The 26,971-nt window shown below is 36.1% G+C and overlaps 1 protein-coding gene across 1 annotated transcript in view; it reads right to left on the bottom strand.

Annotated features, from left to right (window-relative positions):
• MYCBP2 (MYC binding protein 2) overlaps positions 1–26,971 on the bottom strand; it is a 175,113-nt gene that overhangs the window by 86,679 nt on the left and 61,463 nt on the right. Inside the window, exons 18-30 of the mRNA XM_066545089.1 lie at positions 18,572–18,691; positions 17,840–17,921; positions 11,799–11,916; positions 9,701–9,905; positions 9,202–9,355; positions 6,701–6,873; positions 5,527–5,652; positions 5,304–5,431; positions 3,619–3,710; positions 2,595–2,729; positions 2,431–2,514; positions 1,074–1,170; positions 76–268 (exon numbers count right to left, since the gene is read on the bottom strand). Coding sequence (XP_066401186.1) covers positions 76–268; positions 1,074–1,170; positions 2,431–2,514; positions 2,595–2,729; positions 3,619–3,710; positions 5,304–5,431; positions 5,527–5,652; positions 6,701–6,873; positions 9,202–9,355; positions 9,701–9,905; positions 11,799–11,916; positions 17,840–17,921; positions 18,572–18,691 — 1,707 coding nt within the window. The remainder of the gene's footprint in view (positions 1–75; positions 269–1,073; positions 1,171–2,430; positions 2,515–2,594; positions 2,730–3,618; positions 3,711–5,303; positions 5,432–5,526; positions 5,653–6,700; positions 6,874–9,201; positions 9,356–9,700; positions 9,906–11,798; positions 11,917–17,839; positions 17,922–18,571; positions 18,692–26,971) is intronic.

The raw sequence follows: 26,971 nt of genomic DNA on the forward strand, positions 1-26,971 counted from the left end.
CTACGTGACTACTTAGATCAAACCATAAATTTCCTGTAGATTATTTGCTAATAAATATGAAGCTGAGAGGAATACCTGATATTGGGTATATTTCACAGGTGTAAACCCTCAGCAACCTCAGGCAGCAAGTGCCCACAAAACGCAACCTTTCCAAATCCAGAAGAGTAGCAGTGTATTGGAAACCCTTCAGCCCACGAAGTTCTTCAACTCCCAGCACCAGTGTGGTCCAACTCCAGTGAAGAATGCTCAATAAAGATTCAAAACATTCCTATTTCAGGGTATGAAGGATAGATACCGAAGACAGATTGAGTGTTACAAAACAAGAAATGATAGTTCTGCATCAGTTTTAGACAAAAGGCAAATAGCATCTCTATTTATGTTTACCTAAATCAGACAGCATCTTTATCTATGTCTATACACATCTACCATGCAACACACAAATCCCAATTTGCTTGAGAATATTAAAAAAGAAAAACCACTGAGAATGCAGAGGACACTTCACTGCAATACCATAATAAAATCTATCTATAAGCTATATTAGAATATTATGTGTGGAAGCCCCTCAGTTATTTAAATACAAATGTATTCACCTGTTATGGAGATTTTCAGTAAACTTTATTTGCTTTATCTACAGAAGAGTGCAACACTGACTTCTGACATAATACATTTTTGTCATAAAGTATTATCAGGGCCATCTTCACTTTGTTTTTAAACAGTTATGATCAGCAGGACCATGGCCACTATATGACATTTACATACTTGAAAGCTAAATAGAAGCACATGGTAGTCCACAAAAAATCTGAGGAGTTAAAAAGTTTTGTTTCTACTATTATTATTGTATGTGGTCAGTCAATTTAACAAAGTCATACCTCAGAAAGTAAAATAAAATTATTTGGTGTTGAACACCAAAATGAAATCTTCAGAAAAAGTAAAAAAAAAAAATTCTTATCAGGGTACCTAATTTCTGCTTGAGAAAGCAAGCACAAAATCATCATTATTTCCACATCTAAATCTTTCAGTTTCCTAACCATGTATGAACTTGCAGGAAACAGAAGATTCTCAATACTACTCACCACTGAGACAGTTCTGGCAAAAGATCTCTTTAAAATATGTACAGGTTCACTAGTTTGCTGTTTTCCTTTGGATGCACTGCCATCACTTGTTGGCAACCTGGAAAAATAATTTTAGAACTTACTTGAAATCTCCAGTTTTTACTTTTAGTAGAGTTTTGGGTTGGGTTTGGTGTTTTGTTTTGGTTTTTTACTTTTTGTAGTTTTTACTGGTTTTATTGTTCAATTGGGGAAAAGAACCAAAATGAAAAAAGTTTTAATTCTCAAAAAAAAAAGTTCACCTTCAACCTAACTTTCTCCAATTTCCTCATCATTCTAGACCAGTAACCAAGCATCCTGTATTCTGTCCAACTGGCAGTACTGTAACAACTGAAAACTAGGCTGAGATTTAATTACATGCAATTATTACAAGAATCAACTGTATTTCCTCAGATGACATCAGGACTAAAAATGTTATTTCTTAAAAGAACACCGGTTTTGTGAAGGAAAAATATATGTGGAGGTTAAAAATACAGACAGCATCTATCACTGCAATATCTCCCCTTTTGTGCCACTCATTGGTCTTCAGAGGCCTCAAAGGCTTGTTTGCCTTTTGGCTACAGCCATCTCCCCATAGAAATCACCCAGATGATGAATTTGTCATGCCAGGACTTCATATACATCAAAATGAAACCTTCACCTGGAAGGCCTGTCCTTCTATGGACATCTATGGACAGAAAGCTTAATGGCAGAAGTGAGCTGCTCTGCAGAGGAACCTTGAAAAGGACATTCTTAGAAAGGACAAGAGAACTGGTATTAAAGAATTCTAAGCTTCAGAATCAGTGTGGAAGCCAGGGGAATTATATACACACAAAATATATAAAATCTATGTCATGTATCTATCTGAGGACATCTGTAAAATGTACTATCAACACAGTGAAAGAGTTCCTGATTATTACAACACATAACATTTATCAAGGCAATGGTAAGTTTATGGTAACTTATTGTAAAGTACAGTTCATTGTTTATTTTGGCTTTGTTACATTAACATCACCTGTCCAAGAGTATACAGATCCTAAATTGAGGGCAACCAAATAGAGAACTTCCCAACTAGCAAACAATATTATTCAGGTTATTGTGCGATTCTATGGATGTAAATGAAAATCTCAAGACTCATGCAGCATGACTGCAAGAAAAATAGCAAGGAAGTAAATGTGGGTATAATTTCATTACTTTTCTCAAAGGCACTAAGTTTTCCCTACATTTTTCAGATACTGATTTCCTTCGCTTAATACAGTAATATTTTCATGAAACACAGTTATAATGAATTTAATACTTCTATTAAAAAAAACATGTCAGTAAACTGTTCCAGAAGTATTACCTGTATAGTAATTGTGGAATCTGCCCTGCATTCACATCTGTACCATTATTTGATTTCTTGGAACTTTTAAACTGAAATACAACACTGAAAGAGAAATAACCTAGTTATTATTCAAGCCTTATTACAGCTCTTCTTTTTCAATAAAAATATAGAAAAAAATATACCCATCATCTGTAGTAATAGAGGCCTGTCCATGAGATCCACAATCACTGCTAGGTCCTGACACTCTTGCCCAGGCTACATACCACCAGCCAGCTTGCAGGAGTACTGGCTCATCAAACATCATTGCATATTTCTCTCTGGGAGAAGGAAATTTTGAAAAATGTTAGCTGTTAATTATTTTTATATTCACTTTTAACAAATGACACCCTAATTATAAAAAGAAATTGAGAAGCAATGGAATTAAGTTGTATCTATTTAAATTCAAAACCCAAAAGCTTTTAATCTAAAAATATTGTAGTAATTAAAAAATAATTCAGAAGGACCTACAAATGCCTGAGTTGTGCTTGATCTTGAACTGTGAACAATCGTATCAATGCCAGAGTAAGAAGACATTAAGTTGAATTAAATTAATTTTAAAAAGTTTAAGTCAATTAACTTAAATAAACCCAATTACATCTAATATACAATACTGCAAGCAAAGTACTAATTATAAAGTACTATATAATACTGATTTCAGAAAATGTTTGCAAATGACAAGAACTTGTACATAAATTCTTAGTAATTACAATAAGCATTAAAGAAATTAACAGGATATATATTTACGGGATTGATATTAAGATTTAAACCTGAAAGAATTAATCACATATCATTTGAAATTTAAATTGCTTCTTTACAGAGAACGAAAAAGCAGCTACAACATAGCTAAACCAAAACATATGCACAAAAGAGCTGCTGCAATATTTTGTCTTATGGTCTCAACACAGGAAGATGGGATTTGACTTGGATTTATACAAGAGCAAGAATTTGATTATTTTTCTTCTTTTAATTTAAATACTGTAATGGCTTGGGGACGTATTTGGTGTTTTACTATTTCCCTACACACATCAAGTGTTTTATATCACTTGCTACAAAATTTTAATGATGTAGACCATCTCTGTTGATATTTAAAGTGATGCTAAAACATGTATAGGGAAGTAAAAATGAAGATCAAGAAGCAGGTGTAAGTAGGCAAGCTAAACATCTTACCTGGCAGCACAGTCATATGCTAAGACATCTGTCTCAGCAAGGAGGTCTCCATCTGTCTCATGGTCTCCCCCATCTGGACCCAATTCAAACAACTGGTAAAGTAAGAAAAAAGGTAAAATTATGTCTTAAGTGTTGGCAACCTCCTAACACCACTTTTTCTTGTCTGGCATTCTGGGAAATTGTATTTCCCAAAAATAACTACTACTTAGTATCACTGACAGGCAAAACCACATTCGGAAGTCAGGCATTAACTGTTAAGAAAGAGCAATTGACACTGACCTCCCAGCCTTATGTCCAGATACGTTTTTAAGTGGAGAAACTCCCTAAATCTCACAAACAAGGTAAAAGCAGAGCATCTAAAAAAGGCGAAGTTGGGCAGAAGTTGCAGGTTTTCCATCACCAACTGAAATGCACTATATGACCTTAAGATATACTCAGCTTCTCTGGAAAGGGACAGCTTGACAGTTCAGCAGAGACAGTCGATAGTGTTACAAACAGTTGGTGACTGGGACAAAACATGATACCTAAGAGAACTTTGTTTTCTTACTTACAAATAATTTCTACCGTTTGATGATTTTGAAAAAGGACCACAATACATGTCTATAACTTCTCTTGCAAATACCTATTTAATACACATCTTATTTCTGGCAGGACTGGCAGTTCTTATCTTGGCTATAAGCTAATCCTAAACACACTGAAAATATAATGTTAGAGTATTATCATAACGTTATTACCTCTGGTATTTAAAAGGTGTGATTAACATTAAGTTTCTTAGCTGTACTTAGTTATTTGCAATTCTCAGTCATTATGTTAAACTAGAATAAAGCGCAACTACTTATTTTCTGTTGGCTTAGGCAAATGTTACTGCTAAGTGTGTCATCCATTTCCCTAGAATAAACCTCAATACCTATGCATCTGAAAATAGAGGGAGAAAATTCAATATTTCACTAAATGATAAGTAACAACAATAACATGTTCTGAATATACAAACACAAACATCTAATAGAAATCTCAGATATAATATCTTTCACCAAAATACTTATAAAATATAGGAGCAGAGAACAGTCACCCAAAACCAGAGGTCTTACACCAGTGTGTGTTTCTATGAGGTTTATTTATCCATAGCTGGATTTATTTATTTTAAAACAATCAGCACACATAATCATGTCTATATTTGGCACAGAGTTAATTGTATTTGCTGCCATTTTCTCTCAGTTGAAAAATCCCAGCCCAGAAGCTATCCATAGAGCAGTATGAGAAAGAAATGGCATGGAAAGTGGAAAGCAATAGCTCCTGATAAGGACTGTTTTTCTGTTTTTGAGAACAGCTCCTCATGCATCACACAGGATGTGATTTTAACCGGAAGCCCACTACACCAATCTTCTGCTGGTGGACCTTGGAGCTTTGTGTAAATAGATCACAGAACCATTCAGACTCTAAAATAACTGCCCAAAATATCTCTAGGATGACACAGCATTTAATGAAGGTAAGAATGGGCCAATTTCATGAAAAGTAAGAATGGTAATTCTCAGCTCTCTACTTCATGTGTGTGCCTGCATAATGCTTTCCACATACAGTAAACCACTCATTCATCAAAAAAAAAACTAATCATGGTTTTGGACAGCATTACTGAAAGTTGTGATTTTGAGATACAATATTGCTTAAAACAAAACCAAACCTCCTACCTTTATTTTAGCAGTGTATTCACCTCTACCACCAAAAAGACCAAGACCACCTAGCAATATATCTGTGTCAGCACAGAAACGGATAGCTTCTACTGAGTGGGCTGAATAACCCCAGCCTCCTCCATGACCTGCAGGAAAAAACCCCAACAAAAATATCATTAATCTTAGTCTGTTGTTCTGCAACCTCATCAGCATGTGCTATGAAATTTTAGTGTGTACATACTTTCAAATCTGTTAACAACACTATAGTCTTCTTTAGAATAAACTTTCATTACTGCTTGAGTCTCTTCTTCTGTATTTGCAACACCCATTTTTAAGTCCTGCATAGCAGCCAAAGTGTCAAGGCAACCTAAAAGAAAGCAAAACCAAAAAGAACTCAAATTCTGTCACTGTTGATTATAATCACTGAAATAGAAAGGAATACTAGTTAAGAAAATCAAAATGTGTTGTCCCTACACCACACATATGCTACCAAGTAGCTTTATACTTTTGATTAGATTAAGGGTAACTGCTGCAGAATCTCAAGGCTTGCTAATGAACATGAACTTCATTTATTATCTAGAATAATGAACAAATGTGATTAAACCTACTCTGAAACTCTTCCAATGGCAAATAAATTGCCAGTAACAATTTTTTCCTTTTTTACACTTAAATTATTACCAAGAAGAACTTGAAGTAGGAACTGGATTACAATCAGATTTGAAAGTCTTCACAAAAGGTGTTTTGTTTCATCCATGTAAGCACCCAACATGCTTTACTTTGACACAGACACAAAAAAGTGCTGTTCAAGTTGAAAGTTACCACACCTCTAGCACACAATGAAGTGAGCAGCTCAAGGAACAGATGACTTATCATAATCAGTGGACAAGTGAGTTAAAATATCTGGGTATGTTGCACATGGCCAGTTTATACATGAACACAGTGTACTTACGTGTTGCATTTTTAGACTAAAAAAAACTACAAAAGGAAATAGTATTTCCCTTAGCAACTCATTATACAAAACTGCAAAGATTTTATATACTGCATGTTCTTTAAAGTAAAAATAACTTATTGAAGATCACTGTTTCCAGGTTCGAGTTCTCTGTTCTGAGATTTCACGTTAAAAGTACTGATTTTATTCTGTGGACTCTAAAAAGATCCTCTAGGAAGGTCTCTTACTTTATTATGTAGGCATCTAACAAGTTTCACTAGAACTCTAAAATCCTTTAACACCGTTAAGATGGTAGAAGATAAGTACATCAGCCAAATTATAAAAGTTAAGAGGAATGGTGAAAGACTACCAAAGTGAAATTTTAACTGAAAAAGTCAGGAAGTTTTTAGATTAGAATTCATTTATACATAAAGTTATGGTCCTTTATTTCATCTACGGTTCTGACTCACGAACTATAAATGTATACCTAGAATATGCAAAGCTGCATGAGATCTGGTGGTTAGAGCTTTGGAACCTGTTGGGAGAGCAAGTTCTGGACTCAAAATACTACACCGGGATTGCATGTCTGGAGCTGAGGGAAGCCTGGAATCGGCAACTACTGCATTGTAACTCCACAGTTCCCTGGCATTTGGGCAAAACCTGGAGCAAGAGAAAACAGAATGAACAAAAGCTGTCATCTACTGAAAAAATACAAAACCTTACCAACAATTACATTTTAAAGATATTTAATATAAAATGTAGATCCTCTGGTATAAACTCTTGAAACTGAGCATCACTATCGCAAATACATGAAAACTTTACTAGCTTAACACTCCAGCAAACAAAAAGATACAAAAACATTATTATACCTTAAGCCAAAAAGTCGTATTAGGGTTTAGAAATTCCAGAAAATATTAAGACACTTCTCAAAATTAACAAATGTTAAAACAGCATTATCTATTAGGAAATGTGAAGTAACTAGCTAAGTACTAAACAGAATGACAGATGTGCTCAAAAATTTTAAAGATGCCAAGCAAAAGGAAAAGGCTTACCTTCAAATAAGAGAAAAAAATCTTGAGGAATCCAACGTATTTTGTTTGGGCTTTTTTAAATGGGTAACATCGCCTCATGAGTTTTTAAGGGATTATAAAAAAGGGCAGCATAAACAAGGGAATACAAAGACTTTCTATAATATAGATTAACACATAGAAAAAAGAAAATGAAATCTTTGAAACCACTATGTAAAAGGAAAAAACAGTAAGAAATAAGTCTATGGGAGTGTTCTGAAGAAACTCAAAAGGAATTTTCACTTGCTACACTTTCAAAAATCTAATGGACAACGAAATAGTTTTAGCTAAAAATATTAAAGGGCCCCATATGTATTCAGGATTTTAGCAAGCATTTATTCAGCATTTAGCAATGTTCAAATTTATACACGTGACATTCCACATCCACTTGAATTTTGCTAAGTGACTAAGTCACAAAGCTCTGAGGAACTGTTTAAGCTGCTCATTATCAGAATGTTGTCTCTGTACAAGAAACTGAACCCATCACTTAAATAGGCATGAATCAAAATGTCTAGAAATAATAATATACCAAGTATTCAATTACTAACAGGCATATTTATTAACATGTCTCTCCTGACTGTTTTAGCATTTTTCATTGAACAAGAATGGGATATAACAGAGAAATAAATCTGCACAGTCTCAGCAAATCCACTCTTCAGTAAGTATTCAGGCTCTGGATTTAGTTCTATAGTCCCCAAAGTACTACAAGACAGCAAAATACCTCAATTCATGTTTACCTATAATATCTAACATGTGACTTTGTACTTCCACAAGCCAAATAACCATTTTATTGTCTTCAAGTTGAGTATCATTACCTTGCCTCCCCTGAAACTTGCTGCATTCCCATGGCCATTGATAACTGGTTTAGTTCACAAATGGAGTCTTTCAGTGGATTAAACATGCTGAAAATAAAGAACTCTAAGGGATGTGGGTGCTACTCTTATTTCTAATCTCAGCATAATTTAACTAAGAACTGAACCACTGAGATTCAAACAATCCTGCAGATGTGCAAAATGCAGAACTGCAACCATCCAAGGTGATTCCTATGTCATAAAGGAATGTGCCTGGCAAACACATGCTTTAATGTTAATTGGCTCTTAAGTACTTGAATCTCAATTCTGGATGAAAACATCCAAAGTAAAATACAAGTAGCTTTTAAAGACGTGATCTCATGAGATATCATCTCTTCCAGATGAATGTTGGCTAGCTGGTTCCCTGCATCACTCAAACTTGTTTTGTCTTCAAGCAATTTAAATATCATCAAGCTCACAAACTCAAATGGAAGTTCAGATTTCTCTACAAATCCTAGTTAATATACCTTTTAAATTGTTATAGAAGAATTGAATGTTATGATTCTATGTTGCAACAAAGACTTATTATCTCCACTTGCCCAAAGACTACACTCCAAAGACTGAAATAAATACAATTGGTCTGAATGTCTATAAATAAATAAACACCTTTACTTTGACCTCCCAAAATGTCAGAACTGAAAAGAATACCATTGCTCCACCCCTTCTCTAGTGGTTTTAACCACTAATGCCTGACAGAAGAGCAGTAATTTAAGACACACACATATGGCAGCTGAATATGGCAAGGAAGTTATCCAGTCAAGTGTTAAGTAGATGGAAGAAAGGGATTAAAGAGAGTAAAGAAACAAAACAGATTTGAAACCCCAAAATATTATGAGCCTGGAATGAGAATGATGCAAAAAAGGAAAGAAATTTCAAAAATGCAGGCAAGAGAACATGTTTGTTTTGGGCTTACTTGAATAATGATCCAAAAACGTGAAAAAATATTTATGGAAGACTAAAACTTGTTTTTCATTTACAGGGAAAATAAGAATAATCAAATCTCCAGCCTTGCACAATATTTTAGAAAGGATTTATATATTACTATTTTAATAGCTATAATCCACACTTGCCTCCAAATAACATCATAGACAGGATCCAGACACACACCAGAACCTTGAAGATCTTCCTGCTCAGAATCATTGAATGTTTTGCAACTGCCATCTACTTTGTTTATCAGAAGACATTTAAAAGGAGGAGGTTCTGATATTGAAGCTGGTACCAAACCTAGATCAGGGAGCAAAAAGAGCAAAGATGAAGACACCACTCATAAATGCTTTGTGCTTAGAAAATGTCATGTTTTACAGTAGGGAAGAACAGATTTATTGCTACAACAAAAATATAAAAGGTGATAAATGTAGGTGAAGGTTAGACTTTCACATTATTATTTTTAATAAAAACCACCTTTCTAAAGAAAGGATCATCATATGCAGTAGAACTAAAAAGCAAAAATATTTTCAGTCCCTCCATCCATGTTTCTGACTTGTTGCTCCTCTATTGTTTACACAACTGAACCCACTTTCTCCTCCAGTACTTCTATACGCATTTAAAATAATATAGAAGAGTTCTTGCCTATTATATGCCTGCTTGCAAATATCTCTGATGTAGCAAGCACATGAGAATTAATGAGAGCTTCGTCAATGCGGAGGAAAGTCTGGTCCCCGCTCGCTCCAATCCACGTAGCTTTGCGCCCATACTTGGAGCCTATGTTAGGCATAGGGGCTGGTTTTGCATTCCAGTAAGGCATATCCAGAATTGGTCTGCCAAGCTGACCTTTCTGTAGGAAGAATGCAAGAATCAGTAATTGACAGTAACAGTTAGTCTCAAAGATGGATAAATTATTTTGATAGTTCTATCACACAAAACTGGTAAGCTGGAAGAGAATTTACCACAAAACTACCTTCAAAATGCAGTGCCTGCTCCAAGTGAAGCACTACACATTTAACTACAAGGAACAAGTTACTGACAGATATACTCCACCCTTTTCAGATAAGTTTTTGAGTAAAGTTTTTGTTAAATACAACTCCAACTCTCTATGATGGATAAACCCTCCTCTCCATCTTCAGAATCAAATATAAAAGCATTGTTTTTCTACAACGTTCAATATCTGATTAATGTCAGTACTAAACAAGGAATAGATTCAAACGAAAAAAAATTTTATTTAGATATATTCAGACAGACCATTCAAATTCCATTCAATTCTGAACTTACATGGACCAAGATTCATACAACAAATACCTCTTAAAAGTACCTAGAAATCGATTAGCTCATCAAACTTGAGCTAAAAACAGTGCCTCAGCAAGCACTGCTGCACATGCTCATGAACACTTATCTGGAGATCTAGGGCTTTACCTCTATGTACAACTAGTTACTGAGATGGACCAACGGTTCATATACTGCACCTAAGTATGCAGAAAGAACTGCTGCCAGAAACCTGCTCATGCTCCATCTACCTCCCTCAGGCACAGAAAATGCACTGCATGCAAATGAAGTTAAAATCATTAGAGAAAAGAAAAATGTATATACAGGAAATGTTTCTGTTCAGCACATTACTCATGTTTCTTCATAACAAAATAAGTAAACTTGGTGAAGACATTTTCAAGTAATATGCTTTGTTTTGATTTTGTCTTGACTTTATGAAGCTTTCAGCAAACTTTCTAGTACTACAATATTAAAACCAGACACAAAAATCAAGTGGTTTAAATATGGCCTGAACTTATTTTTTCCTTTTAGCGAAAGGGGAAAAAACCCTCAGCCAACTGACAAGGATTTACACCCCATTTCTGAGAGTCAACTTGGTTTTTCAGGGGCCAAGTTTCACTGCAAGACAGCAAAGCTTAAATCTTTACATGTTTATATGTCAGATATGTCAGTTTTGACAGGAACACAGACATCAAAGCTTTTGCCTAAAGTCTGAAAAACAACAAAATATTACTCATTTTCAATTCAGGACATGACTTTCTACTTCCAAAATTTCAGTCTTCACTTTTTAATTTTTTTTTTTTTTTGTAAAAAGATTTCAAAAGTTGAAATTTCTCTTCTGTTGTGTCTGGCAGCAAGTAGTTTTTAAAGCATGTAAAAATGGCTCAGTAGTTATATGCTACAAGGGGCATCTTTGCAAACACAGGGAGGCACAGAGGGAAGTAAACAATGTTTAAATCCTTGTTTAGTGAATATAAGAATGGATTCCACATGGACATGGGGAAATATACTCCATATGGCTATGAAAGAAGACTACTGGAGTTGTGCTGTACTGTACTGAGCAATAACCCCTCCCTCAAGTGTAAACAGAACTTCTGCAACTCATTGCTGTTTCTATGGAAGAACCCAAAACAATTTTTTCTATCAAATGGAGACAGGTAATAGAATAGGCAACAATTACTTAGAAACAAGCTTGAAACAGTAAGAGTTTGAGAAAACGGGTGTACTTTATAAAATAACACTGTTTTAAATCACCATCTTCATTAAAATATTAAAAAACCCCAAGAATTCCTGGCATTATGTTTTTCTAATCAGAACAATATTAAAGGCTACATTTTAAAACATAAGTACTGAAGACATGCAGAAGTTATGCACAGTTCTGTAAGAGCAAGTATAAGCAGTCTTGAAAGGTCTTTGAACAACACATGAACTACTAACTTATTCCCATAAGCAAGTAACATTTCCTTACTGAGAAACTTCCAAATGTGAAAACCTGGCCATCCATTAAGAGAATAGCTGTGTGGTTGCTCCCAGCAGTAACTTGTGTACTAGGACCTGGTAATGCTTGCACCAAAGTGGGACATCCCCTAGATAAAAATAAATTAACTCTATGTCAATACACGGTCACGCAGCATTTAAAGAACATATTAGTATTATAAGTATTTCAATTGCCATGAAATATATTCACTAGATTCACATACTATAGGAAGTTAGAGCCAAGAAACATCTTGCATATTAAACCACCAGAGGTTTGAAAGACGGCACCAGATAGTCAAGTTCATGCCTTTCTGTTACAGGGAAACAGATCAAGGACCCTCTCTTCAGTTCAAATCAAATTAGCATTGAATAAGAATTATTCATTTAATATATAATTCTAGAATTACAGATGTTTAGATACAATAACATACACATGTGTGTATTTTTGTATGAATACACAATATATTGCAATGAAATGTAGCAGTAAAATATATTCAGAAAACTCTACTTAAGCACTTAAAAAACCCCTGGAAGCAATCAAAGTCTTACTCCAGTACAGTTACCAGAAGCAATATTGCTACAGCACTCTCAAGATCACTGGCTAGGGAATTATAAAAGAAATAAAGGTCTCCTCCTCTTCATCAGCTCCTCTCCCATCAAACTCAGACTCAATAAAGAATAAACATCTCCGAACTCTTTTCCAGAGAGATATGAAAAGGTCTAATCCATTTGTCTCCCAAATATGGACAGACATAAGAAAATAAACTTTCTATTTCAGTAAAAATGAAGGGGGAAAAAACGACAGGGTGTTCAACATGCAAAGAAAGAAAACTTGAACTGAGGACTTGGAATAGTAAGAGCACAAAAGATAAAAAGAATGAGACACTAAAATTTTTATTTCAATACCAACAAAGAGAACAGAAACCTACAAGACTTTGAATCCCATAATGAATGTCTACCTAGACTTAATATTTCCTGTGGAGTTAAAGACTGAATTTGAAGAACAAGTTATTCCCACATAATTTTATGTTTGGAAACTGGGCTCAGAGTTATACAGAGGATGACAGCACTATGTGAACTTACTTTTAAACACAGCCTTTCAAAAGTAGAGTAATCTAAAATAAGAACAGGTTGTTTTATACTGGAATAAAAAAAGGCCAGCCCACAGTTACCTAGTTATTGTTTAGCAGCTGATGTGGTAAAAGATGGTTCATGTCAAAGTTCTGATTTTGGCTGAATTGCAGGTAAAATAGAAGTCAAGAAATTATGAGGAAGGTGAAGCATCGTGTTCAGCAGAAAAAGGGCAGATGGGAAGATGTGAACATACAAAAATGTGGAACAGAGGAATGTAGCATGAAGATAAGTTGATAACCTAAAGCAGGATGAACACAGGTATACAGAAAAAGTATTCTTTGGTGGCAAATCTAGATTTTAGCGAGTGACTAGTGAAGATGGAGGGACTGAAGGGCAGAATAAAATTAAGTGGAGAATGTACAACATGACACTCAATTTTAGGTGCTTATCTTGGTCTACAGGCACATAGATTTGGACATCACTATGATTATACATAGACACAAAGCATAGTTTAGCAGCACCAATGATGAAATTTAAAAAAAACCAAAAAACCTTCACATTTGTCTCCCATTAACTTTAAGGAAACTCAAAAAGGCATCAAAACATAAATAAAACATAACTAGTAACTAATCCAAAAGCACCCCTGTTAAAAGGAAGTATTTTTATCATAAGGTTTTTCTTCCTCTCTCTCAAAATTAGGATAGCTGCAGGCATGGAATTATCAATCACCTCTTTATTAAAAAAAAAAAAAAAAAACAAACAAAAAACCAGTGAATATTTCATCTTTTAATGCTTAAAAACGGTGCTATTATCACCATAACTATTTCTCATTCTGTTCTTCCAATTGACTCTATCAGTAATGTTATATGAATACAGTGTTTGATAGCCTCTTGGCAACAGCAGAAAAAAATCAAATAAGCCACTAATGCAGAGAGATGAACTACATTACCCTCTTAAACAGCTTTTTCATTAAGATCACCCAACTTTTGGAATGGCCAACTACAGTCTATCGGTTCATTTAGAAGCGAATAGAAAAAAAATGTAAGATATTTAACTACATAAAATAAACATGAATTGCAAAAAACTAGCTTTCACTTCATAAAAGGAAGAGGGATTTAAAAAAGTACAGACAGTTTGACTAGTGTACATAGAATTTAAAACCCGTGATACTACTGAGTATTTCCCTATCCCCCTGAAACTCAACAGAGGAAAGCTCAGAATAGACACTGAAGAGTCTGAGAGACTCTGGGCAAAGTTTTAACAACTAAAGTTTCTCCATCTGAATCAAAGAAAACAAGAATTTTGTATGACTGACATACCACTATTTTTCTGGGATGGAGTGGAAAGACATGCTGGTATTAAAGTCACAGAACATTTGGTCAATCACAAAAGACCAAGCTCAGCTCTAGAGAAATTAACCTGAGATCCCTTGGGAAAAAGCAACTGCTGAATAATTGAGGAGATGTACATGCATCAGCTAACTCAGGATCCTGAAGAAGGCCCAGATGCATTCTGGCTGTCCACATGGAAACCCTCTTCCATCCCCAAAGGTAAGCATTTCTCAGAGCAGTAGTAGTCTTTGAAAATTCATTATGCATGACCTGTTGGAACAATCTCTGTCCGTGGTACTGATGCAGCCAACAGCTGCCTGCCAGCTCCCAAAACATGTCACTTGGGGCAGCTGACCGTGGTGCTGCAAACACGGTTCACTGGGAAATGTTACTGTGTAGTGGGTAAGAGGAAACCAGGAGCAACTTCTGTCCATTGCAAGCAGAGTCAGACAACTTCATTACAGAGAAAATGGAGATTTCTGTATTTTAGAAGTGACTCCATTTTAGAGGAAATCTGGTGAAAAGATGTAAATATGACCTGCACTCCCACCACTGGAGTAAAATATTCAGAAAATACACCTAAAAACATGGTCCTAATAAACAGATAATGGAACATTTTTTTTTTCCCCTGGAGTTACTAATATAGTCTCTATTCTTTACCTTCAAGTGGAACATAGCTGATCATCTATGGATGGTCTGAAGAGTTTTGGTTTATGTTCCTATTGAACCTTTGGAAGCAAAATCCTAAAAAGACCATATCACTTCAGTCATTCCATTTCTGGAACTTGACTGTCAGGTAATGTACTTGCTACTGGAGTGCTGAAGTCAAGAGTTTGTACAAAAAAATGCAGGCAAATTTTAAACAGTAACAGAAAGATCCTGGAGGTTCAACTTCCAGCTTCTTGAGGGAAGCATCAGCAACAAACACGCCTTTGCTTACCTGAGCACAATACATGCTATTTTTCACCAAGACTAGATACTGCAAAGCATTTCTTGCTTCCACTGAGTTTCTATTCACCAGCATCTAATTTGAGGAGAATATAAGCACAGATTGACAAATCTTTCATGTAGTGAATAGCTTATCAACATCTGTCACTGTGGATGATACAACAAAAAGCCTACACAGGCTAATTGAATGGTTCCAGCTTACTGATAGGGCATGTAATCTACCTCATTCCTGCTGAAGTAGAGGAAGAATTTGTGATGTTTACAATATTCTAATAGAAGAGTCTAGAATCTCCTTAATTAAGGAGCAAGGCTTGAATGTCTGAACAGGTGTTCAGAATTTAAAATACTTGACCATTTTCAAGACTTTTAAAAATGTAGCCTCACTACTAAATCTTTACACTGCAAGTCAAAAGTCTCTTGAAAGGATGCCTAAACATTACTTTTCTTTTTTTCTCCTCTCTCTTCTCTCTCTCTCCCAGAAATACAGTGGAGTATCAGTTCCTGAATTCCGAAGATGATGCTCTTCCTGAGGTCAATACAGGCAATGTGACACACTGCATGACTGACATACCACTGACCTGGCAGGAGCTGGCCATCTGAGCACCACTGCATCCCAACTGAGGTGGAACTCTGCATAAGGATTCCCTGTTTCCTTCTCTGAATCCCTTACTGTGAGGACAGAGGAGAGATCTCTACTTAAAGCTGGAAAAAGAAGTAGATCAATGAAGAAATTATAATTTGAATGATGGTGCTAAATAGCAATATAGTACTATAGCCAGTTCTCATGCATAGGACATACTCCAAATTTCTTCCAGGTTTTTTTCAGACACTTTCTAGGTCTGATGTAGAATGATAGAAAGGTTTGTGCCAAGTCACTGGCAATTCCTCAGCTTCTACTTCTGGTCAAGCACTATCCTTCAGCACAAGAATTTTCATATTCTCCTTTAGGATCTCACTTGGAACTACTATTGGTTTTCATCCAGTTTCTATCTAAATAAGCAACAGATGCAGGGTTTACCACCTGAAATACTGACAAATACAACAGATATCTCCAAAGCCTTCTGAAAAGCCAAGTGATTTCATCAAATTTAGAAATAGGTGACATTAGGTTACCAGTACAAATGTCACTGCTATGTGTACCTCTTCAGTCTTTAAGACAGAAACTGGCCTTTTTCTAACAGCAACTTGAATTGCTAGTTTAAGCCATTGTTCCTTAGAATAAATACCCAAGAATTTCCAGGAAGGAAAAAAAAAAAGTATTTGTCTGCAATACGACTCTATCATAGACAGAAACCCAGACTGCATCCACCAATCTAATGCAAACTGAGTAGGGGTAACAGTTCAGAGACTACTATCAGGCACAGCAGCCAATATAAGGCAATATTTCCAGTATACTTTCTTTCTTCCCTCTCCCCCTTTGGCACAGTGAATCCAATGCAAGTTTTAAGATGATGAAGATTTCTTCAGGAACTTGACAAAAGAAAGGGTTTTGAAGTCTCCAAAGAGATTAGGAGGACAGATGTTCAGTAATTTTCACCTGACTGCTACAAGAGAAACAAGAGAACTGAAGACAGGTCATCGATGCTCTGCTCTGTATGCCTTTTACATAAGGGTACTGAGCATTACGTACACAAAGTCTCAAAGATTCCTACTACAGAAACCTCCATTGTGTGCATTATATGGCATATGTACATGTCCAAAGACCTAAATCACATTTCCTTTTATGGCAAGACAATGTTTTTTTTATTTACTTTAATGAAAAGATGTGACTCTGAGCATGAGATACCAAGGGTGAGATTGAGCTTCACATTAAAGACATCTATATTTAGTTATCTATGCTCTCACTGTAGTCAATGGAGATCAGATTTACAGAACTACTAAGCACACCACACCTGAAGCATGTAAGCAGTGGCTGCTTAGTCAAATAGCTGTCCATGCTCTGTTGATTTCTCTATTTCCATTGACCACAGCGAAAGCACGCATCACTCTTCTGACAGCACCCAAAACAAGTGACTACAAAATGCAGCTGAGACCAAAGCTTAGAGACTTCATTTGGGAGATAAGTGATGAGCAACAAATGAGACTTCATTATAACTGAATTGAGATTAGCTCAGCTGGTCAGAGCACAGTGCTAGTGCTAGTAACACCAGGGTTGTGGGTTTGATCCCCACACAGGCCATTCACTTAAGAGTTGCACTTGATCCCTATGGGTCCCTGCCAACACAGAACATTCTGTGATTCTGTGAATATTCTGTGAACTCTTACCACTGATTTAACAGGAACAGGTTCATCTATGTTTACAATATCATACTATTTCAATTATTGCCTATGTTGTATTTTACAGAAATAATTAAATCTTAATGAGGCATCAATGTAATTCTCATAGATGCAGGGAAAATTAAAGAGACAGAAGTCTTTCAAACTATTACCCAAGCAATGCTAATAACTATGCACAGAAGATTTCATGCATTAAATAAATTACTTATACAGTACAAGAGTACTGTTATTGCATCAATATTCAGAAGGTTATAGGGAGTAAGTGCAGAACAAGAGCTCTTCAACTTTATTTGGTCTTATATTTGAATTTTCACACTTGCTAGCTATAGAGAACCAGAAATGTAGCCATATCTTATGCAGCAGTACAGTAATACACAATCATGTCCTCTGATTACCAGCTTACCTGGAATTAACATCACCATGTCCAAGTTGACCATGCTGCCCATATCCAAATGTGTAAACATCACCATTTTCCATCAAAACCACTGAAAAACAACAAAATACTTTTCTGACGTACACACATGACATGGCACTGCACCAGTCCTGGTTATCCTTCTGAGTAGCAGCTTCTGATTCCCAAGAGATCCAGATCAGATTTCCACAACCCAAAACAATGAGCATCTCTACACAGGAGTAGAGCTGTGCCATGTAGATGTTTTTATTTCACTCCAAAATTGCTTACAAGCTCTGATACAACTCAGTATATGATACTTATAGCCATTTTCACTACTGAAGGACAGTGAGATGCCTTTCATTGCTGGAATAAGGGAGGTGATGTGAGGATTTGGGTGGTGATCTTACTTTAGCCCATAATAAAATGGCATAAAATATGTCAGGGAAGGTTTAGGCTGGATATTGGGAAAAGGCTCTTCACCCAGAGGGTAGCTGGACACTGCAATAAGCTCCACAGAGAAGGGTTACAGAAGCCTGACAGAGTTCACGAAGTGTTTGGACAATACTCTTAGGCACATGGTGTGATTCTCTGAGATGTGACAAAATGTGCCACGTTTTCTGCTTTTAGCACTCGTGTATACATCCACTTTAAAAACTGAATACAAGACAGTGAAGACACATATGACAACCTTAAAAAAAACCCTCTCTATTATAATAATTAACATTGATTTATTTATTTTACCTGAATGGTGAAATCCACAACTGACTTGTACAGCTCGCAGCTCACAGTCAAAGCGGACAGCCCCTGGTGGATATGTTGTGATTTTGCTGGCATCCTTCTCACCTCTTTCTCCACTTCCATCTATAAACAAGACTTACAATTATATACTATGCATTCTAATAAAGTTATTTTAGAAGAATGAATAGAACAAGAATAGTAAGTAACTCCCCATTCCACCACTTGTAAGGTAGAAGAGAGAACTCCCAGAGTAGCAAAAGAGCTCAAAATGCAGCATCAAAGCAGATATGGAAGATGACAGAAACTCTATTTTTAAACAATGTTCTATAAAGGTACACACTTGAAAAGATCCTCTAAAGCAGAAACTTGCCAGTGAGCAGACAAAAGGAACCAGGCAAAACAGAAAACGCAAACTTCAGAAGCTTTGCTTAAAAGCCATTACTTTCATTCTTCAGTAAGGTAGCATTAGTAAGTAGGAAACACTGTAGTTAAACTTAGCAGGCATAGCCTAGTCTACCTTTTCCAATTACTACTCTTTAAGGAGTTTACTTGACTCCAATTCAGCCACAGAGCCCCTGTTTTAAGTAGGTGACAATTACTTACACAGCTCATTTCTAACAACGCAGACAACTCACCAAGAGCCTGTTTCTTGTCTGCTTCCATGCATTTTCAGACAACATTTCTGTGATTTCCTTTAGTAAGCATGTATGAGTTTAGTAAGTATGAAGTGTGTTATTGATTCCTAAAGTCAAACTGCCTTCACATTGGACAAAAGCACTGAAGTGCAATGTGTTATTCCTAAATTTCTTGCAAGCTACCATCTTCTTCAGAAATCAGAATGCTTCCAAACAGTTGCTTCTCAAAGAATTCCAAGGTATTGTTAAATTTACATCTCTACTTAGAATTTCAACATATTTTCCTGAATAATCATCAGTGGAAGTCTGAACTTCAGGACTTCATAATTCCCTGTGTGAAGCATAGTAATTACAGACTTACAAAATGTTTTAATATAATTCTGCTTTGATACATATTGGTCAAATTTTTCTTTTTATTGCAGAGGAACTGCTGATACAGTAAAGTAATTTCACACTTTCATTACATGCCAGTTTTTAAAAATTTTACTGTTCAAAGAATAAAGCTATTTTCTAGTGATGACTTGAGTACAGCAATTACATGAATCGGCATGTAGTTCACATCTGTAAAGAACAGTGTGTATAGGTCCTAATGGTTTTGAAGAATTAGGTTTAAAAGCGTAAGTAAAGCATTCCTATGAAACATGCACTACATGCTGGATACATGTGAAATGGAGATGTGGTTAGGAAAACTTGTCTCTCAGAATTGCCATGGCATTTTTGAGGTTGTGTACTACCAGACGACACACAAATTAGAAGTGTCTCTGAAGGTCTGTGCCCAGCTTTCTTTTCTTTTTTTTTTTTTTTTTTTTTGTATTGGTAACATAAGGAAATATAAGGAGAGACAGAATCATTGTTGAACAACAGCCCCCTCAAAATTACAGTTTTCCTCTTAGTCCCATAATTCTGCCTTAAGCAGCTCACAGTATTTTAGTCAAGTTTTACTACTTCTCAAATAGAGTACCTTTGAACTTTTTATGCCTGCTTTTGCATTGAACTCTATGTGCCAAAGTAATCAGGAGTGGTTCTAGCAGCTGATATTGCCCCCAAAATTATTCAACAAGCAGTCTGCTTACTGCTTCCCAATTCCATACAAGTTTTTCAGACAGGAGCAGAAAAACAGCTGATTATTCTGAAAGTCTATCTGTGGCCCCTGTATCCCTTCCTCCCTCAGACACTGCTGAATAATAAAAAAATATGAGCTCTCCCACTGTGTAAATGCACTTTTATAATCATCTGTCAGAAATACACATGTCCAGTAAGAATGTGTCCTGGCTGCATGCACTTCCAATGAAACACACTGGGCATACAGCAACCATGTCACCTAGACAGTCACATTAGCAAAATGTAGCAGCAGCAGCATATCAAGTGATCTGCAGAAACTTAAAGAGGCACATGTGCATTTCTGCCTCACTGTAAGAAAATCATCCTGCTCTAAAGGGCTTAAAAAACCACTAATAAAAATTTGGGGATTCCTGTTATCTCAGTTGATAAATGTGATAAATGTGATACTATCATCAAATAAAACTTGATTCTAGATATAGCCCCGTTTTCTCCAAGGTTGTAAATGAAAGCATAACACAGTACTTCCCTTGAGGAAATACTAAGTATTAGTGTGCAAGATGCAGAGACAAGTACCCTCACATGAAACAAGTTTTGCAATTACGTATCTGAGCAATAAATTTATTCTAAAGGATAACGTTCTACAAAGCTGGTGCTTCCAATTTCCAAAGCTAACTTCTTAAAGACTCTAAGAATGCAGGAATAGAACCGACAATCCTTCATGCATATCTTACTTTGCTCAAGTGTGAAATTTTTAAACTGAAAATGGAATTCTGTCAGCCTTCTTTGCATGGTTAGTAACTGTCTCAAAAGCTTTGAATTGTTTGGATCTTCAAAACTTGATAAGCACTTGGTAATTTATGTGTGCTCCAACAACATTCTTGCAACTAAAACAGCTAGTCTTGTTTAGGAAAAAAAAAGGTCTTTTGACCAAAATACACAAAGCTAAATAGAATATCATTATATCATTGCTTACTTTTAGAGCCATATTTCTGGACTATATCCATGGCCAAAACGTATAATTTTTTTCCAGCAGCACTGGCTAGGAGAACTTACACTTAGACATAAGGCCACAAATAAACTGGGTCATCCTCTTTCCTTCCATTACTTTCAAACAGTCAAAGTTTTTTGAAAAAATGTGAGTCAAAAGTGGATGCTGAAAGCTTATTTGCATGTCTCAAGGAACAACTGTAACTAGGGAGATACACATTTGTTTTCTTTAAACAATTGTGCACTTTTTCATTTCATTGAATATAGTATCAAAATAACTGCTCCTGAAGAGGAAGCATAAAAAGGCTACTGAAGCACAGACTCTTACTGTTGGATGCACTGGAACCTTTAAGCAGAGCAAGTTCGTACCTCCAGTGTTCTCCAACTGGAGTACTACTGAACAGCACCTCTGACTCCATCTCTCTGAGAGAGAAGAAAACCCCAAAGTAAAGTACTTTCTGCTGTCAACACAGAGGGGTGTGCTCCATGAACAACTTCACAATGATGGGTTTTCATGTTTCACACCTCAAAGTTGGGGAAGGAAAGAGAGAGAACTGTAAATACAACCAACCAATCCCCACTACCACTCCGAAAGTTCTAAACTCCTGAAGACGATTTTCCTCTGCCATTAAATGTGCTTAGAAGTTCTCTTGGCTCATATTGCTGCCACAAAAACCACTACTTTCCAGGAACAAAGGAAAAGCACATTCAGACCCAATAACAAGTGAAGTACTAAGCTTTAAATGAGACCTCTTCTGGCAAAAAACCCATACCCAGCATCGTTACAGAAAGGTATGGTGGACCCTTGCTTGGCCCAGACCAGCGGAAATGCATTTTGTTGGAGTTCTCCAACAGCAAGGGTGGTGATATCCCTATTCTCACTTACCATCCATCTTTGGAGGAGAGAAAAAGCACTTCTAAAGATATTAAATACTCCACAGAAGAAAAGCATTAATGGAGTATGACTGTATATTAAAAATTCTTACATTAACTGTCTCTTCCGACCACATCACATGTCAACAAATCTTGGTTCTGTACAGCAGCAATCACTCAAATAAATCATATTGGTCAAATTACTAGTTAGTCTCTGTGAAGTCCAACTCTCACAGGGTGTTCTGAGTGCCATAATTTACAGACTTTATATACAACATTACTTTAACTAATCAGCTTGTGTCTGCAGCTTCTTGACTGTCTACCCCAGGCTGCAGCTGAAATATCTGTAACCAATTTTATAGCTACAGTGCAGGGGGAAAAGGAATGTACTCTGGCTGTGGAAATCATCCATCCTATGAGGGCAGCACAAAAAGTAAGTCTGTTGGATTCTTTAGAGGTTTCTACAGAGCTTATTGAGCTTATAGGTGAAATAAGATATGCAGAGCCACAAGAGCATAACACATACAATAAAGTGACAACAAACTCACATTCTAATTATAAACTCAGTCTTAGATGTAGGCTTTTTATTGTCAACTGTCTCATTCCAATGAGTGCTTCAAACTACTCTGCCCTTCACATGGTATCTTAGCCAAAAAGTTAAAAAGTAAATTCCAAGTAAGTTTTCTTGAACGTCTGGTAATTTTGTCTTAGCATTTGCAAAATGGTTGACCTATATCTTGTTCCATCCATGCAGATTCAGCTTCATCTAGTCCTAGTAGTTTTGAGGGTATTTGTTTCCTTAGCATGTTTACCACTACTTCCAAATACAGGGAAAAGGTGGCATTCAAACTGCTGAATCTTAGCTGACTCAAGAAGCTTACTTTGTTTTTTATTTCTACTCAGTTCATTTCTGCAGTTGAGAAAATTTTACAGACTTTCATTAATCTTTGATGCCTTAAGTTTTAGTTTTCATATTTTCCAGATGCTGTACTGCATTAGTGTAAAACTCTGAACTTTATATGAAGTGTTAGCAAGTTCTCTTCTTAGCAACTTCAGTTAGACAAAAATGATCCTTTTCCTGCCTCAGAACCAAGGACACCATTGCAGCTTCAGACCCAAAAAGTATAAACAGCAGTGAGCTGAGGAGAGCAAACTGGGAGGATGGGACTTCATGACCTGAAGCTGTAATTGGACAATTAACCCCAATATGGAAATGGACCAAAACTTATTGAAGTGTGAAAACTCGTAACTCAGAGTTCATCAACAGCCAGGTTCTTGAACTGCCCAAGGTGTATCCTTTGAAGGCCTTTTCAATAAATACCTACTTTATTCCTTTAACATTGTTTAGCCTGTCTAGCCCCTGTTCTAGGTATCCTCTCTAGGCACCACTTTTTACTAAGACGCTCAGTTATGGGAATCCACAGGGACTGGAGATGTAGACTGGAAACTCACTATGTCATTAAAGAATAAGGATGAAACTCAAGCTCATTTTTCTTCTTAGTGCCAAACCACTCCATGAATACTAAACATGTCATACCTAATCCCTTCAATTAATAATTGTGAAAGACACAGAAGACAGATCAGGAAGAGTATGCTTAATTATGCAGTTTTTGCAGTAACAATGATCTTGATATGCAGACCCTATAAATGTGAAAAGAGTAAATGACAATGGCAACACTTCTAAAAAACCTGCTGTTTCAATGAAACTGAAGGAGTTTTCAACTGAACAACCAAACAGATGAATTGCACGAGTGACAGACACGAGGATTATTATGAAAAAATTCTTCACTCTGAGGGTGATGAAGCACTGCAACACGTTGCCCAGAGAATTCGAGGATGCCCCACCTCTGGAAGTGCTCTAAGCCAGGCTGGATGGAGCTTTGAGCAACCTGATCTAATGGAAGGTGTCCCTGTCCATGTCAAGGGGGTTGGGACTGGATAATCTTTAACGTCCATGAATCCATGGTTTGACAATGTGTATAAGTAGATATCAAATACACCTTTTATAGTAGACAATAATTGTCTGAAAAAGTCCTGAGGAAGCTGTCCACATTCAAGTTTAAATATCATTATCAAGAGAAGTTCTGCAGCTGCAAGCAGAGAAGTGGCAACCAGCAAGTTTGGTACTGGCCTTATCAGTACTACCAGCTGAACTAAACATTCCTTGCCCAAAGATCCTGAAGGTCTGGTTGGTGTGAAGAAGACTACTATAGCAGAAACACCTGAAGGAAGGAGGACAGTCTGGAAAGCATCATGGTCAAAAATAAAATAATTTGCTGATTTCAATGTGATAATGTCCTTTTATCTCTGCTCTATTATTGCTTTTACATTCTTCTTCAAGAAGAGAGGCATGCCTTCTAAGATAAAAAATATACATTATCTTTTTCACAATACTCACCTTGCCTGTTACTTGAATAACAACTCACTTCACCAGTTTTTCTTTTCCCCTTGGAATCTCTTTGAGAAGTTAAGGGGTATTTCTAGTTCCTAGTCAAATTTACAGCTGTCTTTTGAAAAGCAGTCTTCTGAGTCAGAGAAGGGTCTAAAAGTTTACTTAAAACCTCCTTATCTGTTTACCATAAGACACAAAGAACTAAAATAAACTGAGTATTTCCTTCCATATAGCCTTCCTTAAAGAAAAAGAAATGTTCATTTCTATAGGGCACATCTGACCAAAGTCTTCCAGCACAACACAGACCTTTATACTGTTCTTACAACTCCAAGAGGCAACATAAGCCTCAAACTGACACTAATGAATACACCTCTTGTAAGGAGATACTTGATCTGAAATGAGTTCCAACAACTAACACATGCCAAAAAAGCACAGATGTAGGCAGGACAAGCATACTCCGTTATGCACTTGCCTCTGGAGTCAAGGGTTTGCAGTACAACTAGCAGCAGTAACCAGCTCAAGAATAATGCCCGTCAGCAAACGGCCACTCACGTAACAACACTTAAATTCGTTATGGCCTCTTTCAACAGGCAACCTCTCCAGTGAGATGATGACAGGTTATTATTAGTCCATCAAGACTTAAAACTCAGACAATATGCATTCCAAAGACTGAATGTTATGCAGATTCAAAGGATCAGATTTTGCTTTCGTTTCCATAAATTAAACTTAAAATGATTTCACGATCCAGTATGTTCATAACTCAGTAAGCCCATCACCCACATACACTGAAACTTTATCCCATAAGGCTTCAAACTGATACACAGTTTGTTTGCACACATGCCAAATACAATCAGTAACTTCCACTAATTCAGCTGAAATGCCATACCAACTCTTTTAATATTTAGCTATTCTTTAGAAAAGAGTTGAAGCATTCTGGGTTCACCATTTTTAAGAGCTTCCTACTTTGACCAGGTCTCTAACCTCCATTTTACATATTTATCTTCTGTATATAAATAATGTATGTACAGACACATCAATACACAGATACAGACAAATCTGATTTGAGACAGCTCAACTTCAATAAGTTCAGTAAGTAATACACTACTACTTTCTAAGAAACACCTAAGTCACTTATATCTGAACAAATGGCACACTTTGAAATTGAAGATATAAGGAACTGGCTTGCCAGACATACAAAACTGTCTAAAATATCAAGACACCTCCATACCTGTACTCTATCAAACCATTTAACCCAAGAATATTGCAGAGAAAAGTGTTTATTTTTATTTGTAGTTGCCCCATTCAAAGTTAGCAAAAAGTAATGTTTACATTATTTCAAGTATTTCACTCCTAAAAAGGGCTTGTTGAAAGGTAACATACCTATGAGAAGATTTATGCCAGAATTATCAAGCCTGAAACTGGTATGTTTAAGTAAAAACCCCAAATACACAACACAAAAGGACAAAAGCAGTGCAACAATCTTGAGTCACTCTAACATGTTACGTTTCCTACAGTAAAAATAAAGAACCTTAAAAATGAGGCAGCATTAGAAATGAGAGAAGACACACAGAAAGACAATGCATATTTCACAAAAAAAAGGGGAAAGAAAAACAAAGATGATGTGGACTAATGAACATGTAGACTTCTAAAGAAAGGTCCACATTTAAATGCGTTTTCTTTCTCCTCAGGTAACAAGATACTAACAGGAAGAAAAGGCAGAATTCATTTTGTGCAGTTCTTTCAAAAGACAGATGCAGCATCTGGAAGAAGTGACTGGGAGGCTGGGCTTATTTCCACCCTAGTCAATAAGGAAGACCAAATACCTTTGTGCTTGTCCCGTTTATGCTTTAGCGGTGCTGGAGAGAGTCTGATTCTGGCTAGAGCCTGTTCTCGGTGGTTCATAAAAATAGGACCAGGAATTACAAGGGGGCCTGAGGAGAAACATTTTGCACATGCATAGGAAAGCTCACAAAATGGAAACAGTGTGTCAAACAAAATTCAAATTAAAAGCAATGAAAAAAACAAAAAGAATAATAATTATAAACTCGTTTTCTTAAATTCAAAAGACCTTAAAATTTAAGAAAGTTGCCATTTCTTGATAACTTATGTGAAAAACCAATAAACATCCCACAGTGATACTTTTACCTGAATTTCTAAGTATGCAACTGTACTGCAAGCAATGGAAATATACTCACATTAGAGTAAAATTTGATAGCAAATACCCATTATTGCCTTTAAAAGATAAAAAGAATAATTATCATACCTTAAATCCTACAATATAGCATTCAAAATATTGATTTGGAACAAGGTCATAATATAATTGCTATATTTAAAAGCTACCACCGTAAACTTGTTTGCAATTACTATATTGAAGATGCAGAGGTATAACTTTTAAAGAAAAAATTCCATGTTTCATGAAGAAAGTTATTCAAATCATATGACTCTTTTCTTATC

Source organism: Molothrus aeneus, chromosome 2 (genome assembly GCF_037042795.1).
Source record: "Molothrus aeneus isolate 106 chromosome 2, BPBGC_Maene_1.0, whole genome shotgun sequence".
In the NCBI taxonomy this organism is placed as follows: domain Eukaryota; kingdom Metazoa; phylum Chordata; class Aves; order Passeriformes; family Icteridae; genus Molothrus; species Molothrus aeneus.